Source organism: Cheilinus undulatus, linkage group 14 (genome assembly GCF_018320785.1).
Source record: "Cheilinus undulatus linkage group 14, ASM1832078v1, whole genome shotgun sequence".
Taxonomy (NCBI): domain Eukaryota; kingdom Metazoa; phylum Chordata; class Actinopteri; order Labriformes; family Labridae; genus Cheilinus; species Cheilinus undulatus.
In genome coordinates, this window is record NC_054878.1 from 48,407,547 (window position 1) to 48,427,267 (window position 19,721).

General features: G+C 39.9%; 1 protein-coding gene across 3 annotated transcripts; it reads left to right on the plus strand.

Annotated features, from left to right (window-relative positions):
* Window positions 1-1,938: 1,938 nt before the first annotated feature.
* bub1 (BUB1 mitotic checkpoint serine/threonine kinase) lies at window positions 1,939-19,636 on the plus strand. Of its 3 annotated transcripts, none has more exons than XM_041806082.1 (24): window positions 1,940-2,151; window positions 2,299-2,358; window positions 4,481-4,622; window positions 4,708-4,904; window positions 6,407-6,447; window positions 6,537-6,616; window positions 6,697-6,746; window positions 7,271-7,461; window positions 7,553-7,674; window positions 8,150-8,592; window positions 8,675-8,706; window positions 8,788-8,907; window positions 11,628-11,738; window positions 11,984-12,065; window positions 12,330-12,408; window positions 14,562-14,739; window positions 14,865-14,928; window positions 15,014-15,816; window positions 16,097-16,197; window positions 17,374-17,535; window positions 17,655-17,812; window positions 17,929-18,106; window positions 18,904-19,010; window positions 19,215-19,636. In XM_041806082.1, the coding sequence occupies exons 1-24, from the start codon at window positions 2,129-2,131 to the stop codon at window positions 19,411-19,413; spliced, it is 3,723 nt and encodes a 1,240-aa protein (XP_041662016.1). In that variant the 5' UTR covers window positions 1,940-2,128; the 3' UTR covers window positions 19,414-19,636. The 3 variants fall into 3 exon arrangements, with proteins under 3 accessions (XP_041662018.1, XP_041662016.1, XP_041662017.1); XM_041806083.1 differs by having other exon boundaries at window positions 6,540-6,616; XM_041806084.1 differs by lacking the exon at window positions 8,788-8,907 and having other exon boundaries at window positions 1,939-2,151.
* Window positions 19,637-19,721: the final 85 nt, after the last annotated feature.

The window sequence follows — 19,721 nt, forward strand, 5'->3', positions numbered from 1 at the left end:
AAGAGCTAAAACTAAATTATACATTTTGTCTAAGTATAAAAATCCAACACTACAAAATAAGTATATAAAATACAGGACTGACTAAAATGAAATAAAAACAAAATATCCTTACTTTTAGTCTTAGAGGAAAACATTCTGGTTTACATGTACACCAGAAAGTTAAGCTTTAGATCGGGGGTGTCAAACTCAGTCACAGCAGGGGCCGGATTCTGGATTTAGGTCTAACCTGAGGGCCTACTAGGGTCATCATTAACCATAACTGTCAGCCTCATTTTCACTAGTAATAAAATATGAAAAAACCCAGCACTGATGATAAATCATTTGGAAATTCAAAAGTAAAAATGATAAGTTTAAAGGCTCAAATCTGAGATTAAAAAAAACATTTTATTAGTTCAAAAGATCAGAACACAATATTAAAAATAGAAAACAATGTTTTTAAAGAGCAAATATATGAGGAGAAAGCTGAAATCATAAGTTTGAAAGGTAAAAATATGAGATCAAATTTGAAATCATAAGTTTAAAAGTCAAAATATGACTTAATATTTTGAATTGTGAGTCTGACAGATCAAAATATGGATGTTAAAAGCAAAAATTAGGAGTTGAAAATGTCAAAATATGACCTAGAATTTAAAAAGATGACTGAAAAAGTTAAAAATATTATTTAAATTCAAAATTGGGAGTGTGAAATGTCAAAATGTGATATAAAAAGTAAAAATGGTTAAATTAAAATAACAAATATGAGAAAAGAATTGAAATCATGTGTTTTGGTCAAAATATGGTATTAAACAGCCAAAGTAAGGAGTTGAAAAGGTCAAAATATGACTTAAAGTTTAAAATTGGGAATCTAAAAGATAAATATGTGACATATATAGTCCAAATTCTGAGTTGAAAGGGTCAAAGCATGAAATGAAAAGCCAAATCATGAGTTTGAGTCGTAATCTTGACCTCATTGTGGTGGGCCAGTTGCAATTAAAAATATGATATGATCTCGTGGGCCAGATATAATCGTTTCACAGGCCGGATTTGGCCCCCGGGCCTTGAGTTTGACACTTGTGCTTTAGATGGTCTGATTTCACCGAAGACTTTGACACACAATGGTGGTTTTAGGTCTTTCGTTGTATTCAAACCTAAAATTAGAATAAATGAATGAGAAGGGTAGAGCCTGTTAACATTTATTTTTACATAATCATATGATATCTACTTTTTTACTGGCCCTTTTAGCCTCTTCCTAACAAGTATCCAATATTACTGAATGATAAAATTCATAACCTCTAAACTATAGCCAAGCATTTTGCAAAAATAATCATTGAACAAATAAACAAAGTAGCAGTAAAATTTCATCAGAACTAACACCTAAATTGAAAACAAATCACAAATAAAAACTAAAGCAAAATCCAAGACTTATGTGACATTGTTTCTAACATGGGTGTGCCATGAAATTTTTAAATATCCACATAGAAACACAGATATCATTACACTACAACATTACCTCACAATGCTGCTCCAGAGTTTGTAATATTAGTTCTTGACATATTTCTTTGCTGAACACAGTGGCTTTGACAAATGTTCTCTAAAAACATCAATAAACCAACAAAACACTTCAATTAACAATAGAGACAATGCATTTTCTTTAATGCCTCATGTACACAATAAGGTCGTTGTACAGGGTTAAATTATTTTATTTTATTATTTTATTTTATACAAACTTTATTTAAACAGGTTAGACCCATTGAGATCAAAGATCTATTTTCAAGGGAATTTTTATTCAAAATCCCCTGGTAATTATTTTCTAACAGTTTTCTGATTTTTTAAAATGTGTTTGCTAAATGTGTTGTCAAAGGATGTAATGTTGTTACAATAGCCAGAACCACACTCCAGTCCGGTAGGTGGCGGAAATGCGCCGCTTCGTTGTTTGCCAACCGCCAATAAACCCAAAGGAAGAAGAGGCCGAGGCTGAGCGCGAATTTTCAAATTCAGTAGAACAGAAGTTTAACTAGCAGGAAAACAACGGCCCAAACGATGCAGCTTATTTAAAGAAAAGGGGTTTATGTCAAACAGATAATCACAAGAAACCTTTGGTTGGACTAACCGGCGAAATTAAAGGAGATATTGGAAAACTTATCGCGAGATGGACGTGGCTACTTACTTACAGTGAGTGAGCTGTACCGAGTTTAACGGAACGGCGTTAGCTTCAGGCTAGCTGTTAGCGGCTCAGTGGCTGAATTATTTCAAACGTATCAACGATGCAGCTGTTTACGTATTTGTTGCTTTAATTTTACTCCTTTATTTACCTTCCAGGGATTTTGAAAACAGTTTGAGCTCATTCACAGGAGACGACCCTCTGGATTATTGGGACAAGTGAGTATTTAAACCGGGCAGATTTTAGCTTTAGCTCGTTTTATTTTTAAAGAATGTAAAAGAAAAAAGCTAACTATAACGAACCACAACACGACCAAAACATATAAAGATGAGATTAATAACTAATAAACATGGTTTTAATGGGAAATGGTTGCACATAAATGTAGAAATACTCATCCAGTGTGTCTCCTGACAGCAGCGTTATGGCTTTTGTTATTGTGTCTCAGGTTTTAGTTATGTTTACAGTTATGTTTAATGTGAAGCCATGCATCACTGTTTTTCCATTTAAACAGTAATTTAGGACTGGGTGATATAGACCATATAAAATCACACCTGTTTATTATTTGATTATTTTTGACCTGACTAACGCAAATGTATGTCTCTTTATTTTATATATACAGTGCTTAACAAATGTATTAGACCACCTGTCATAAAAACGAGAAAACATCAATATTTTAGAAATCTTTCAAAAACTTGTTAAAAACTTAAAATGTTATTGTTATTTATTTGGCAAATAACAAACTGAAAAACTAAGCCTAGTCCTTTTACACACATAATAACCAAAAAACTTCATATTTTGTATGGCCTCCTTTGGCCTTGATAACAGCTGCATTCTTGCTGCCATTTATTTTTAGGTACTTTTCTACAAATAGTTCCTAGCTGTTCCCACAGACTTGCTTTAGATGAAACTTTTGTGCCATCAATCTTTGAATCTACTAAATCCCAAATTTCTTCAATAGGTTTCAAATCTGGACTTTGACTTGGCCAGTCCATCAGTTCCAGTACTCCAGATTCTTTTTTCTTGGTCCAATAGTCTCTGCACAGCTTTGAAGTCTGCTTGGGGTCATTGTCTTGTTGGTACATGAACCCACGACCAATCAGATTCAGTCCAGAAGAGATTCCATGATGCACTAAGATGTTGTGGTAGACGTTCTTGTTCATGATACCATTTTCACTCATTTGCCCACGCTGTATCCACAAATGCAACCCCATACCATAATGGAATCTCCACCGTGTTTCACTGTGGATGCAATGCATCCGGCATCAAAACATTATCCAGCTTTTCTGTGGACATAAACACGACAATGCTGACCCAAGAGTTCGAACTTGGACTGGTCCGTCCAAAGTACCTTCTTCCAGTCATCAACAGTCCAGTGTTTGTGCTCCCTGGCAAATCTGAGGCATTTCTGGATGTTTGCAGGCCTCAATAATGGCTTCTTAGCAGCTATTCTTCCCTTTAAGCCTTGTTCTGTCAGTTGTCTGGTTATGGTCATTCTGGAGACTTTCTCAGACTCTGATCAAGAAGCATTCATCTCTGCCTGAAGATCACTAGTGGTCTTCCTTTTGTCTCTATTACTTCAAATCTTGAGGTGTCTGACATCTGCTTCAGTTAACTTTGGTTTCCCGCCTCTTCCTTGGTGCATTTTGTAAGTACCAGTCTTGGCAATTGACTCAAAGCATACTTGACCACACTGAGAACACTTTGTCTTTCCCTATTTGTCTCTAAGACCATCCAGCATCATGAAGTGCTTTAATGCAGACTCTTTCATTTTCAGTCAGCTCTCCACATTTTACCATTTTGAACAGGAATGAGGAATTTCAAACTTATTTCACCTTTTTATACCCAAATTTGAGCCGGCTCACTGGGCTTCTCTGAGAAGTCAGAAATTAATCAAGCATAACATTCAACCACTAAAACTCATTTTTCTCTTCAGGAATGACAGTAAATAACTATAATTTGACAAATTAATAAAAAAATAATAATGTGCTTTACTCTTTTTTTTTTCAGTTTTTTTGTAAATCAGTAACTTTGAAAATTCATGGATAACAATAATAATGATATTTTAGCATTAAAAGTATCATTTGGGTTAAAGAGCTTCTACATATTGGTGTATTAACCATTGCAGAAACATAAAAAATGATTTTGGTAATTACCAATGCTGTTGATTTAGGGCAGCTGTGGCAGAAACCTTAGTTTGGGTGGTGGTCTAATAAATTTGTTAAGCATTCTAAGTCAAATCCTCGTGGAGCTAATGTCACATGTTTAACAACCTGCTACACAACATCATGATGTGCATTTAAAACAACATCAAAATAAACTAAATTCTTGTGTTTTTCTAAGGTTTGTGGACTACCTGGGGCAGAGTTTACCTGCAGACAGCAGAGATGGAATGTCACTGGTGTTTGACAGGCTTGTACAGAGATTTATCAACACTGAGTGCTACAAAAATGATGTTAGATACGTGAACTACTGCATCAAATGTGTAAGTCTGAGTTTGACAGAGATGGAGAGAGAGAGTTACAGTTATTCTTCTCATCTTACTCAGGCATTTCTTCTCTGTCTTCCAGGCGAGTTATTATTCGGACCCCTTTGCTGTGTACAGTCACATCTACGGTAAAGGCATCGGCACCAGGACGGCCGCCCTCTACGTGGCCTGGGCTCAGCAGTTTGAACAGAGGGGCATGAATGAGCAAGCTGATGCTGTTTACCAGAGAGCAATGGAGAACCAAGCCCAGCCAGCTGACATGGTTCTCAGTGAATACAGGTGACAACAGAGAAGTATCCAATGTAGTCCAGGGCTGCGGGTATGGGCCGAACATCCTGAAATTTGCTAGCTGACAGTCAATCAATCAATCCAGTTGATGCCTTGACCAGTGCGTCAAGTTAGAAAAGGTTAAAAAGTCTGGATTTTTAAAAGTTAAGGCCATAGTCTTTAAAGTCTTTTTTTCCAGTAAGTCTTAAATTTTGGAATGCATTTTGACATTTCTACATCCAATCTTTGTTGCATAACTACATTTACTCGATTTTAATCTTCTTTTTTGAGCTTGTTGCATCTGCTTTAAATGCCACTATGCTGTATATTGAGAGAAAAAAGGCATTAAAGGGGACATATTATGCAAAAATCACTTTTTCAGTCTTTTCATACAAAAATATGTGCCCCTGGCCTGTCCACACTCCCCTAAAGTACCAGAAAAATCAATTCCCTCCCTCTCTTTCTACGCCTTTTAGAAAATGTGTGCTGAAACAAGCCGTTGTCAGATTTTCTCCTCATGATGTCATGTAGGGAGTTAGCCCCGCCCCCAGGTTTGGTTTGCCCTCCCTGCTTGGATAAAAGTTCCGCTCTCCTCTCAGCTGCCAGTTGAGAGGAAGGATAAGGAGAGCCACAGCCTTTTCCTGAGAGGGGCGTGGTCAGGGGTGGAGTCAGACAACTCTGTAACATTTAAAGCCACAGAAAGAGCTCGTTCTGAGCAGGGCTGAAATAGAGGGGTTTTTAGACATGCAGAAATCCAATACTGGAGAGTTTCTTCAACAACAAACTTCACAGGCATGTTTTGGTGACCTCTGAGAGCAATATAAACTTGTCTTTAAAGTATGTCCCTTCTAAATATGTCATAAATCTCCATATTTGAGTGTTTATGGCTGACAAATCTCTTTATCCTATAACAATTGACATTCCATAAACAGTGCATTAAACCAGATTCATTAGCTTTGTCTCATCAGCTCAGGTCTTAAATAGTCCTACATTTTATTGCAAATTAATTTTGTCGTCTTATTCTGAATGTTTATCGTGTGTTTCTTTTTTCAGACGATTAATTGTAGGAGATGTTTAGATACCATGACATGTTTTGACTGTCATCTGCAGTCCTCCTCAGAAGCGTCACCTGACCTCTGTGAAGTGTCCTTATATGCCGTTCTTTCAAGCTCCAAAGCTCAGGTCTATCAGGCTGACCACACCCAAACAGACACGTCTGTATTTAATAGGGAATCCTGATATTATCAGCAGGATCTCAGTATCGACAGATCATAAGATATCTGCTGTTATATCAGCATTGAATATGGGTGAAATGTACAACTGTACCATCAGGTATAGGTGATTTCCTAGGATGGTACAAATTCGAGGAGGTCCACTGTGAGCCCTGATGAATGAAGTTGTAAATATTATCTATCAGACTGTCCTTCTAGCTTCTTTCTCAGAAGTTTTCCTTGTTTTTCAGTTGTGTATCATACTCCATAGAACACTGTGTTAAAATGTTGTGTGCTTTACAGGCAGTTTCAAACAAGAACAAAAAGCCAGACTCCAGCATCAGGTAAGAGATGATTTATTTGTTGTTTTAAAAAGCTTAAAGGTGTGTCTGTAAGGTAAGCAATTTAAGATGCTGACATTTTTATTTTGAAGCAGGAGGTCGAAACCCTTTGCAAGACTCACATTTGACTAATCAGATGTCATCCCACAGAGGGCCTGTGGTTCCAAACAAGGTGTGTAAATTTGAATTTAGAAGTTTAACTGACCATATTTCTTGGTATTAAATTCCCTTTATTGTTGTCATCTGTTCCAGACTCCAGTGGATTGTCCACTTAAACCACAAACTCATAAAACCACCATCATGTAAGTTATTTTTCTTTGTTTTAGTGGTTTTTCCTGCAGTTTGGGGTCTTGTGAAGCCCCCTCTGCTGAGTTAGCATTACATCACAATACTTGAACTCCAGAGGTTTTTGGTCATGTCTGGAGATTCAGGTTCTGACGTTTTTAAAGGACTTGCTCCTTACAGAAGGAGATTTTCTGTGTCTGGAGAGCGCTCAGAACTCTGTTTGGCTTAGGTTTAGGAGGTTTTTTTCCCACAATGATTTAAAAAAGGCAACGAGGTACCAAAAAAGGGTTTCTGCTGATCCTTAAAAAGGTCTTAGATTGATTTCTTGAAGTCTAAGGCACTAAAAAGTCGAAGTCTGATTGTACCAGTGAGAAGTTTTAAATTTTAGATGACACTTTGTCCAGGACATGTCTTTATCCGATCTTTATTTTCTGTCTATTTTGAATATGTTAGGTTTTCTACTGCTGGAAGCATCCTACTACAGACTACTAAGGAGATCAGTAAAGAGCATAAATCTCCCTGTCTTTGCTCTTCTTTACAGAGTATCTCGCTCTGAGACTTCCGGTACCATTCCTTCATCTCAGAACTCCGGTGTTCAGACCGTTTCAGAGTACAGGACAGAGGAACTAGTGTGTGAAGGATCTGAGTTGTGCTTCGAGGAGGTGAGAGCGGAAAAATACTTCCGTAAGCTACGAGAGAAGCAGGAGCAGTCAGAGAAGGATCCTGAATTGAGTAAGTTGACTGTCATGGTTACAAAGACTTCTGTGATGTGTTTTAAAAATGTTAAACGAAGGGTTGACGTCTGTTTTTGTTTCTTCTGAAGCCGCGGGGCTGCTGCTGAAGAAGGACAAGGAGAAATTCCAAACATTTAAATGCGTGTTTGAGCAATTCTTCCAGGTTCTGGAATCAGTTGAAAGTTTATCCAGCCAGCCTCCATCACAAAGGGTGAGACTGCTCATTCAGGTTTTCCCTTTAAAGGGACTGAAGAATTAATGTTTTAAGGTTACACCCAAACACAGCATCTGTGTCAGAGTTGCTGGTAATGACGAAGTATATTCTGCCCTTCTTGTGTCATCTCCAGCTTTTCTTTGGGCAGAATCAGGGTTTAGAACTAAGTAGGTTTACTCTGGGGATGCAGCAATTCAGTCAGACCATGCACCTCCTTTTTTATTTGGCCAAATGCAACTTAAACTCAGCATAGTTTTGTTTTTGTTCGTATTTTCTTTTACATCTTTTAAGTCCTCAATCCTCCACACTCCAGACCCCTCTGGTTTTTGATAACTTAAATTTTTGCACATCTTAAACATTCCATTAGACTTTACTGTGAAAAATTTAACATGTAGGAAGTAAACTTTTTGGGTCAGTTTCCCCTTAAAACGTTAAAAGAGAGTGTCCTATTCATTTGCTTCCCTTGTCACAGCCACCTGCAGCAGAGGCAGCCTCAAATCTGAACCCAAATCCTACCCAGAATCCCTTTGGGCACCCTCGACCCTCACTCAGTCTAAGCAGCAGGCGTTCCCTTGGCTTACGATTACCTGTGGAACCGACGTTCATAAATCAATTCCCCGAACCTCCTCAGCAGAATGAGACGGAGACTGCTGGTGGAAACGCCTCGAGCCCAGCGTCATCTCTTCATCCCTCAGTTCTGTCTGACAGGAGCCAACATGTGCCTGAATCTGCAGCAGCATCCCTGCCCACAGACCAGGTGTCTGTCTTTCAGCCTACCAGTGAAGAGATGTTGAGCCAGGCTGTCCACGGACCAGCCAGCATCTCCTTTGTAAACGCTGATGATTCCTGCAGGGATGAAGGAGAGCAGAGGAGCTCAGAGAGCCGACGACCCCAGGAGTACAACATCACACAGCGGTGAGTAACCACATAGCTCTCAAACAAAGATATCAAGAGGTTTTCCTTTTCTTCATTGAAGTCAATCATGTTTCCTCTTCAGGCATCCAGCAGAGCCAGAGGAGAACCTGAACGGTAAGTGACGCTGTTTTCTGAGAATATTTCCTCTGATCAGAGCCTCTACTGAATTTTTCACACCACGTCTGTCTGTCTCAGTGTCACAGGGAGGCACAGCCAACCTCTCTCACATCACTCCTAACACCTCACTGGGCTATGTTCAGGCCACACCGTCACGGGTGCTGCCGTCGCCCACCGTCAACACACGGGAAGCACTGGGTAAGCACCTCAAACACTCTCATTAACTGTAATGGGATTTCTTTACTTCAGCTGAGCTGCATGTACCCTGGAATTAAGGGTTACTGTATGTGTGCTGTATATTTCTGACCAAAAATACATTATAAATCATCCTTTCCCATACTTAGAACGCTGCAGACCAATTTTTAAACCTGAAAATCCTCTCTGGCCCACCAAAAACCCTAACATGAGACTCAGAAGCATATTCCTTTTTATTTTTTAAAACTGAATTAAAATGTAGATGCTCGGTTTTTGGAGAGATTTACATTACTGAGAAAGTGTTTGAGGGGTTAGAAAGAACATTTAATGAGCCACTGCCATTTATTTTGTTTTCAGGCATCTGCAAAGTCACTTCAATTTTCTTTTCTAATATTCGTCTCTGCAAACATTCTCTGTGGCCCAGAAAACTCTATGTTAGTAGCATTTTTGCCTCTGAAGGCAGCGATGGGTTCTTAAAATCAGGAAGTGAGTGGCATAGTAGAATTTTAACAGTGTCACCAATTAATCCAATACCATTTAAACTATGACACTGGTTCAGAGAAAATGTGATGTGAGTTACAATCCCTGGCTGTTTTGTTACCTCTGGGATTTGTTTATGAACATTTAAGATGTGGTTTGAGTGTTTTAGCATGATTTTAGTATATATGCCAGTCTAACTTAGACAGCCTCAGAGTAGACAGAGCCTCACACCCCTCCTGAAATCTTTGGTGCCCCCCCCGAGGGTCCCAGGTTCAACAGGTTGGCAACCAGTGTCCCAGAGCAGTGGTTCCAAACCCTTTTTCCTTAGGGCCATCCCCTACTCTGGTCTGAGAAAAGCTAAGCCCCCTTGGACCCACATGGAGAACTTCAAATCAATTCAAACTGTTTTCATTGACAAAATCAGAACATAATAGGCCGACCAATGTTCTCCATTATTATGAGTGCATTATTTTAAGAAAAATCTCTAAATTCTCAAGTTTGAAAAGTCGGTAATTTACAAGAAAAAAGTGGACATATTTTACTTTAAAAGTTGTAAATGTAAGTGAAGCAAAACTTTGTGTTTTTGATATTATAAAGTCAAAAATCCAACCACTATTTTCAGTTTGGTTTCTTGTAGAGCCCGATTGATCGGCGAGCCGATTAATCAGGCCGATTATAGCGTGTCACAGATTAATCAACATCGGCCAATATTAACCCGAAGAGCTCATGCGGCACTGATCCGTGAAAGCTCTCCGTTGTGCCTTTCTAATCATGTCTTCCAAGCATTCGTAGCCCTTACAGAACATTTTCTAGTGAACCCGGAACTTGGTTGACCTTCTGGAGTCTCTGAGGACAGCATTGTCCTATACAACAGTATGTGACACAGTTTATAAAAATGTTGATAATTTTTGAACCGTAAGTCATAGAAACATACTCTTTTTTTCCTCTGAAAGCTGACCATCTTGCCGTTCGTTTGCTACCATCGATGTCTCCGTAGCTCTAAAGGATGCCGTTGTAGCGAGCCCGGAACTTGGGTGACTTTTCGGGGTCTTTGGAGATTAAATCCACAGTGTTACATCCGATAAGCGTCTTTTTATCCATTTTTTATCTATTTTCGATCATGTACTTTGACTTTCTTCAGTGGACAGCCATATTTGTTGACATGCAAAGTATTGTGGGAGTTGCAGTTGACCAGTTGCGTCTCTACTGCTTAGAGGAGTAGAGACGCAAGAGTAGAGAATAAACAATGATAAATGCAACTGTTAATTCACATGTCCAGCATTATCTAATAAAAGACTATTATACAGCATTTTAAAGGTGTCTAAGTTTCATCTTTGTGAAATAAACAAAGATAATATAAATATAAGAAAAAGTGTTCATGTACAGTATATATCCTGTGTATATTAAAGTTCTTATTTCATATATTGGTCGATATATCGGTTATCGGCTTTTTTTAGCCCACAATATCAGTATCGGCATCAGCCCCAAAAATCCCACATCGGTCGGGCTCTAACTTCTTGTAAATTTTTGGCATCACACTATTGTACATTTCAGATTTTTTAAATTTGACATTTTGATTTTTTTATTGTCAAAATTCAAGACTTTATAAGCTCCAAAACGGCATGTTTTTTTTTTTTTTTTTTTTTTTTAATATCCAACGCTTAAACTCTGAAATTCTAATTTTTTTTTTTTCTTGTAAGTAAACCACTTTATAACCCCCCCCCTAAGAATTTTAACCTTTGTGCTTGAAAATTAAAATATCTTCTTGATATAAAAAAAAAAACTTTAAGGTTGGCCTAAATACATTATGTTGCTTATCATGACTCAGTGAAAATATATATGTACCTCTAATTCTGACAACCTCACAGCAGACAGATCTTTGGTGCCCCCCCTAGGGGTGCCCAGGCCCCAGACTGGGAACCAATGTCCTAGTATCACAGCAACATGATTAGAGGAGCCTGCATTAACCGGCAAATTTCAGCTGCTGCTGCTACTACTGAAGATAACAGTCACAGAGAAAGTGGGCAGTTACTGTTGAGCTCTGATAAAAAGAGCTGGTGCCACATACATCACCCGTACCTGTAGAGCTGCTAAATTCCAGCACTGTCCCCGTGCTCTGTTTTGATGTTTGAAGGGTCGAGACAACACCTTGTTTATGATTGTCATGTTAAATCAATGCATCCTGCAGTTAGTGGCATATTAGGTGGTTTTATATCAAATTGATGTTTAATCCGGTTTTCCAGATGTGATCATGGATATGTTCCAGGCTCCAACGCTCCTCGAGGACCCTTTCAGTAACGCATCAGTGCTGCACACCACAGAGAGAGAGGCTGATCAGAGCTACAGTAGAAATGGTACAGAAATAATACTGCAAATAGTAAAGGTGTATTGGATTTAATCATGCCTAACTTTAAAAATGTCTGTATAAAATTAAACGGCTATGTCACATCTTTTACTGTAAAAAGAAAGCAAAGCTAGATCTTAAAATTGTTATGCATGTAGGATTTCTAAATTGTACAAATTGTTCTCAACCTTTTCCTGCAGCTTGCTATTCATTAATTCATTCATGCATTGTTTTATTTTGTTTGTGTTCTGAAAGGAGGCTTCTCCTCTGTCCCCAAACCTGTGACTCCAGCCCCATTCACCATCTTCCAGGATTCTGAAGACAAAGAAAACGGCAGGTAAATAAAAACTTAAGCTCGTCAGAGAGCTGACAACACTAACTTTGACTACCTTAAATGAAGCTAAGGCTGTCAGTGTCATTTTGTGTAACAGACATTAGGGTTGTGATGACACCACCGCTGTAGACTCCTAGTAGAAATGTAACAATATCGACGCCAGAACAAAAATCCTAGTCATATTGACAGTATGACCTATTGCATTCTGTGCTTTTGATAATGCAGATTTACATAAATGCATTTGTGTTCTTGCATCCCTGTGTCCAGTGTTGCTGCTCCTCCAGTAGTTCTGAAGTCTAAACCAGTCATTGCTCTGGCTGAGATCCCAGTGTCCACCAAACCTAACGTGAGTAAAAGGAGCACAGACACCACTGTCACTGCAAACCCAATGCCAAACTTTATGCATGCTTGCCTTTAAAATCCTGACTTCACCTGTAAACCACAGATCAGCAGTTTTCTCTTCATGTAAAAACAACGTTGGATAAGGTGTAAGTCCCTGGTGTTAAATTCTATGTCAGGGGTGTCAAACTCAACCATAGAAGGGGCCAGATTCTGAATTAAGGTCTAACCTGAGGGTCTAACAGGGTCCACATTTAACCAAACTGTCAACATCATTTTTCGCCAGTACAAAATTGTGGGGACAGAAATTAGCAATGATGATAAATGGTTTTCAGATTTAAAAAGTCCAAATGATAAGTTAAAAGGCTCAAAATCTAAGATAAAAAGTCAAACTTATTTGTTCAAAAATTAAATGTTAAAATAATGCTTTTGATCGGCCAATATATAAAAAAGAAAGTCAGAATCATGTTGTAAGGCAAAAATATGGCTTTAAATTGAATTGAATTTAAATTGAAAATAGTGGACCTGAAAAGTCAACATATGAGATTTAAAGTCAAAATTATAATTTGAAAAAGTCAAAATATGATACAAAAAGTCAGAACATTCAACTGAAAATAGTTAAAATATGAAATAAAAGTCCAAATAATAGATTGAAGTCAAAATTGTGTAATGCAAAATTGAAAATATGAAATGAAAACACAAATGAATTTGTTCTCCCACATTTCTTTTTATCTTGTTATTTTTACTCTTTATTTTTTTCACATTTTTAATGGCATAAGGATATTTGATATCGTCATGGTTAAGTTTACATTTTTTTACTGGAGGAAATCTGCAGACCTCATATTTTAAGATCAATTATAATAAGAATATGATAAGATCTTGTGGGCCGGATTTGGCCCCGGGGCCTTGAGTTTGACACCCCAACTCTAGGTATATAAATTCTGCCACGAGGGGGCTCTTCACCAAAACAAAGGTGATGTATATGGGCGTGTGTCCAATCGTTATCTGTTTAAAAGCATACAGAGCATTGCTTCACATCCCCAGATTCTATGATATCAGTTTTGGATTGTTACTCCTCATATTACCTCTGAGAGGAGCGAAGGAAAGGAGCACACATCTGTATCAGCGATAGAGAAACTTTGTCTGATCCCTTGTCTTGATTTAACCTTTTTTACACTCCCAGCGCTCCTGTAAACATCTCACCAACAGCTACTGGTTGGTGTAAACCACTGCCTTTGGGTACTCAGCACAGGCATATGGGTCAAATTTAGGGGTTAAAGATCACGTTGTAGGGTGGCAATGGTAGCTCTCCAGTATCTGTCTCTAAAAACTAAGATCCATCCAAGTCAGCGTTACTCAACCCTGCTCAATCAAAGAGCCGAATTACTGAAAAAATACCTTTGCAAGAGCCACAATCTAAGTGGTGAAAAGTGGCAAAAATGGGTTGAACTGGCAATAAAAATAAGTTAAAGGGGGCAAAATGGTCCAAAAGCAGCAGAAAAGTGGCAAAATGGCCATAAAATGCCTAATACTGGTTGAAAACTGACAAAAATGAGGAAGAAAATGTGGCCAAAAAGGGGCAGAAGGTGGTAAAATTCGGGTGTGAACTGACAAAAAATGTGTTGCAGGTGGCAAAAATGGTCAATAAATGGTAAAAATATGAAAAAAAATGAGTTGAAAGTGACTTTAATGGGCAAAAGGCAAAAAAAGGTGGGAGAATGGGCAACAAATTGGGAATAAAAGTGAAATTAAATGGCAAAAGGCAGCTTAAATGGGTGAAAAGTGGCAAAATGGGGAAAAAATTGCAAATAGTAAAAAGCAGGATAAAATAGTGTCAAAAAGAAGTGACAAAGGTGGTCTTAAAGCAGTAAAAATGGTTTGAAAGTGGCAAAAAAATTGCAATTAAGGGCAATGGGAATATACAGACAAATTTAAAAGCTGATAATTAAAGTCAACTGTATAAGTGCGGGAAACAAACTGATAATTGTGACTTGCAATGGATAATTTCTGAGGTCAAAGTTTCCCTTTCTAAGGTTTTCTGGGGGAATAATATTTCAAATGAAGACAGAGGGCCACACGTTGAGTATCACTGCTCTAAATGAATCATTCGTAAACTTGGTCTGCTGGACGTTGTTGCTAATAGTCCATGTTCCCGTCCAGGACACTCCTCCTGATCTGATGCCTGATGAGAGCACCATGTGGGGAGCTCGCTACAACTCCCTGAACTCTCTGGCTGCTTGTCCTAACAGCACCACAGACTTCGCCATGTTGGCTCAGTTTGTCTCCACGCCGTTCACTCACAAAACGCCTCTCAGTGGAAACTTCTTCCCAGACCAAGGTATGCTAGTGGAAGGCACACCAACTCTCCAGTCACCGCCTGCATTATTAGTCAATGATGAAAGGACAAAAGCTTTCGTAGTTATTCTAACAGACCGTTTGAAACTTTCATCCTTCCTTCTCCAGAAAACAACGACGTAGGAGACGCTGAAGATGGAGCTTTTATCAGACATCAGCCTAAAAAACTCAGGTAAACATCCTACAGCTTTATCCCTACAGAAGAAGAGGCTCTTTGTTACAGAGTTGATTACTTTGTGTCCTCTGTCCTCCTTCAGCCCCATCATAGAGCAGAGTCCATCCAACGAGACACTCTCTGAGACCGCCATCAGTAAACTCGCTCCTGCCTCTGAGAGACAAGGAACCATTGTCACTGACCACGTCCTGACCACGTCCTCCATCACCATGGAGCAGCCCCCGCCTCCTGCTGTGCTCTCCTTCAGAGACCAGACTATCTGTCCTACCGAGTCCTCTGCCTCCAGGGCCACGGGGCCCACCTGGGAGGTTTACAGGAGTCCTGATCGGCCTCTTAATCAGTCTTCTGTGATCCCACATCCACCTCAGACTTCAGTCAGACCCAGAATGGAGAATTTCACGATCATGGAGGACTTGGACAAACCCTCCAGTCCAGCAAAAGTCCTAGAACAGGTCTACGATGTCCCCATGAGCCCGGAGAATGCCTTCAAACCGGACTGGCCGTCCATCAGGAGCCCTGAGGTTACAGCAGAGGCAGATCTGGACGCCTTCCTGAGTCCCCGCCGCCTCCACAAGAGCGTGGATGTCCCCATGAGTCCAGAGCAGCTGCCACCGTGTGCTGATGTGCCCATGAGCCCAGCAGTGCAGCGGTTCAGCGCTGAGGATGAAGTCATGATGAGTCCGTGCAGAGAGACTAGAGCTGATGTGTCCATGAGTGCAGCGACTGAGAGGACGGAGTTAGTCCAGCTGGTGTCAGACCCCTGGGATGAAGAGCTGATCTCCCACCTGCTCTCCAACCTCACCCCTCCTCTCACGTCTCACCCCTGCTGCATCACCTGGCAGTGCAACATCCCCAAAATCTCCCCAAAGATGACCATCAGCATGGGTGAGGAGGAAGGCGCATTTTACCAGTTATATATTTAGAAAAGTTTATTCATTTTAAACCTGGCTGAGAATAAGATGAGAGGACTGATGCTTTTATGAAGTGTAGGCGACGATGATATGAGCTAAGGGGAGGTGCCACTAGAATAGGATTTTAGTCTTCAGTGATTTGAGTCTTGTAAAAGTTAGGAATGATTTTTTTTGTTTGAAAACCATGGCAGCAGTAATAGAAGTCTTAGGCACCTCAAGTTATCCACCTGTGTAAAATCTTCTCCCTCTGACAGGAAAAGCGTCCTTGCAGGTCGACTGCATCCTTGGACAAGGAGCTTTTGCGACAGTCTACCAGGCGACCAACCCCATGACGTCAGAGAAGGTGGTGTTGAAGGTAAGATGGAGGTGATGGAGCTCTCTCTTTGACTTAAGCCAGTGGTCATCAAGTAAATCTGCACAAGGGCCAGATTTAGTCTTAACAGAGACTCTGGGGACCAGGCTTTTTAAAAAAACAAAAAATTAAATACATATTTTGGCATAATTAACATATTATTGTAGTAATATTTGTATTTTCTTTCAAATCAGAGAATGGGCCTTCCCAAATTGTGATTTAGTAACTATATGAACTCATTTTTGACACTTTAACCCCTTTTCACTACATCATTCAGCCATTCCATTCCTAGCCATTTTTTGCCACTCTTAGCCCATTTTGATAATTCTTGTCACTTTTAAATCAATTTTTGGAACTTTTCACCCATTTTGCCACTCTTTAATTCCTTTTGGCCACTTTCCTGACATTTATTCCCCCTGTGTGCCACTTTTTAACCCTTTTTGCTATATTTTTTGCCACTTTTAACTAATTTTTGATACTTTTTGCCTCTCTAACCCAATTTTTGCCGTTCTATAAACCCCTTTTACCACATTTCCTTATTTTTTCTTCTTTCTGGCACTCTTTTATCCATTTTTGCCACTTCAAATATTTTGCCACTTTTAAACCCATTTTCATTTTTTTGCACAATTTTTGCCATATTTAACACTTTTTTGATACTTTCAGCCCCTTTTTTCCTCTTTTACCCATTATTGCCACCTTCTAACCCCTTTGCACCACTTTATTTGGCCATTTTTTGAAACATTTCTTCCAGTCTTTTAAGCAAAATATTTACCAATAATGTCTGACAAGTGAATTTTTGTAAAAACAGACCAAATGTTAATTCATTCTAAATCTTTTTCAATATTGGTTTATTTGGGGTGGATTTAAGTGCTACGGACATGAAATGCCAAAAGATACTCTTAAAACCACATCATCCTCTTTTCCTCCAATTCTGACTTTCATGATCTTCTGGGGGCCGGATACAAAGCTTTGGGAGGCGTGATGTGGCCCTCAGGCCGCCAGTTGATGATCAGTGACCTAAGCTGTCCATGTGTTTCCTGGTTAAAGCTACTCATGATACATAAACCAGGATGGGCACTTTTCTCCCTCATTCACCATGAAACAAAGTCATTGTTTGCTGTTTAGAATCTTAGAGTCCTCGATTCAAAACAATATCTGATATTTCCAAACTCATTTTAGGTCCAGAAGCCAGCCTATCCCTGGGAGTTTTACATCAATACTCAGCTGGATGCTCGGCTGCAGCCCGACGTCCGTCATTTTTACAGCAGCCTCCGCTCAGCTCACCTCTTCAACAATGGGAGCGTGATGCTCGGGGAGCTCCACAACTATGGCACCCTGCTGGTAAGCTCGTGTTTTCTCCTTCTGATGATGCTTTTTTACAGGCAGAATGCAGTGACTCAGTAAGGCGGTGATGTTTGACAGGTGTGAATATATTTCTACGGTTTTTTTACTTCTTCCAGAATGCAGTGAACCTGTATAAAACTCTGAGCGATAAGGTGATGCCTCAGCCGCTCGTCATCTATTTCACTGTCTGCATCCTGCACATAGTGGAGACGCTGCACGCCATACACGTCATCCACGCCGACATCAAACCTGACAACTTCCTGCTGGGAGAGAGGTGAAACTCCACAACCGTGTCGTTTAGCTGTGACACAAACATTCCATGAGTGATCTTTAAATTAGAGCAGAAAGAGAGGAGAGAAAGTTAGTTAAGGTTGTTCTGTTGTGTTCCAGGTTCTTGGACAATAAATGTTTTGACTCGGAGAACGTCAACCATGGCCTCGCTTTAATCGACCTCGGGCAGAGCATCGATATGGAGCTTTTCCCACAAGGCACTGCTTTCACCGGGAAGTGTTTGACGTCAGGTTTCCAGTGTACGGAGATGCTGAGCGGGAAACCCTGGAACTATCAGGTGAGGATGAACCGTCTTAGTGTTGGTGAGCCAATCTAGGGCCAGGTTGTGGTGGTAGCAGGCTGAGCAAGTCGACCCAGACACCCCTTTCCTTAGAGACACTTTCCAACACCCTCTGGAGGATCCTGAGGAGTTCCCAGACCGGACAGGACAAATAATCCCTCCCAGGCCTTCCCTGAGGTCTCCCCCAGCCTGATGTGCCTGAAAGACCTCCAAAGAGAGATGCCCAGGAAGCATCATTGCCCAGAGTTCATGAGCATAGGTGAGGGTCAGGAGGCGGATCATCCGGTGAATCAGAAGCTTTACCTTTTGGCTCGGCTTCTTCTTCACCACAACGATCCAGCATAACGCCCATAGTCCTGCTGATGCTGCACCGATCCGTCTGTCGATCTCATGCTCCATTCTACCCTCACTCATTAACAAGACCCCGAGATACTTGAACTCCTTCACCTGAGGCAGACTCCCCACACGTTTGCCGGCAGGGAACCATGACCTCAGACTTGGAGGAGCTGCAAACGCTTAACCCGACTAAAGAAGCTAACACAACCACATCATCTGTAAATTTCTGAGGTCCCTGAACCGGGACCCTCCTCCCCAGGCTGCACTTCAAGATCCTAATTTGACTTTATGGATTTATAGATTTAAAACATTTAAAATTAATGCAGCTGTAAAGTTAATAGCATTTATTGCACAGATTTGCTGTTGCTCCTGCTGTGAATTTTCATGATTAAATCAGAACTTACTGCACAAAATGAGACTGATGGTTTTTGACACTTTCCCTTTTTTCACATTTTTAGACTGATTACTTTGGGATAGCAGGGACGGTTTACTGCATGCTGTTTGGGACGTACATGCAGGTGATGAATGATGGCGGTGTGTGGAAAACAAATGGCGTCTTTAGAAGGTAAATCCTAAAAATGTCCATTTCTTCTCATTCAGTTAGAAATAATTGTTTTTGACTGGGCTTTAACTTGTTTTTATATTTAGATTTCCTTTGAAATAAAAGAATAAACTCATTGTTGGTGTTTAATAATGAGCTCCTGAGTCTTAATAAACAGATAAAGGGGACAAAACATCTTCTGACTCTCTTTGGCTTCTTCCTCCTCAGAAATCCTCACAGCGACCTCTGGCAGGAATTCTTCCACACCCTCCTGAATATCCCCGACTGCGGCTCCCTGCCGAGTCTGCGGAGTCTCCGCTGTAAGCTGGCGTCTGTCCTGCAGCAGAACTACAGCAGCAAACTGCCCACACTTAAGAGCCGCTTAGTCGTGCTGCTACTGGAGAGCTGCAAGGCTGCACGCAGATAACACGGCCGCGATCACCAGAGAATGAGCCTGATCCGCTCTGAGTTCAGTGTTTTAAAGATATGGTCGAGGATCTGAGCATGTTCATAATGTCTGATGTAAAAAATGTAATTATCACCTGGTTTCCTTTTTAATTTGATGTTGCTAGCTTGTGAATTATTGGACTACTGGAAGCATAGAAGACTTTTAATCAGTGAAGAATAAAATTACTGTTGACATAACAGCATCATCATTTACCACTGATTTAAGATTGTTTTTTTAAGCTATTATTTCATCAAAAGGAAATTAAAATTCTGATAAAAGCAGACTAA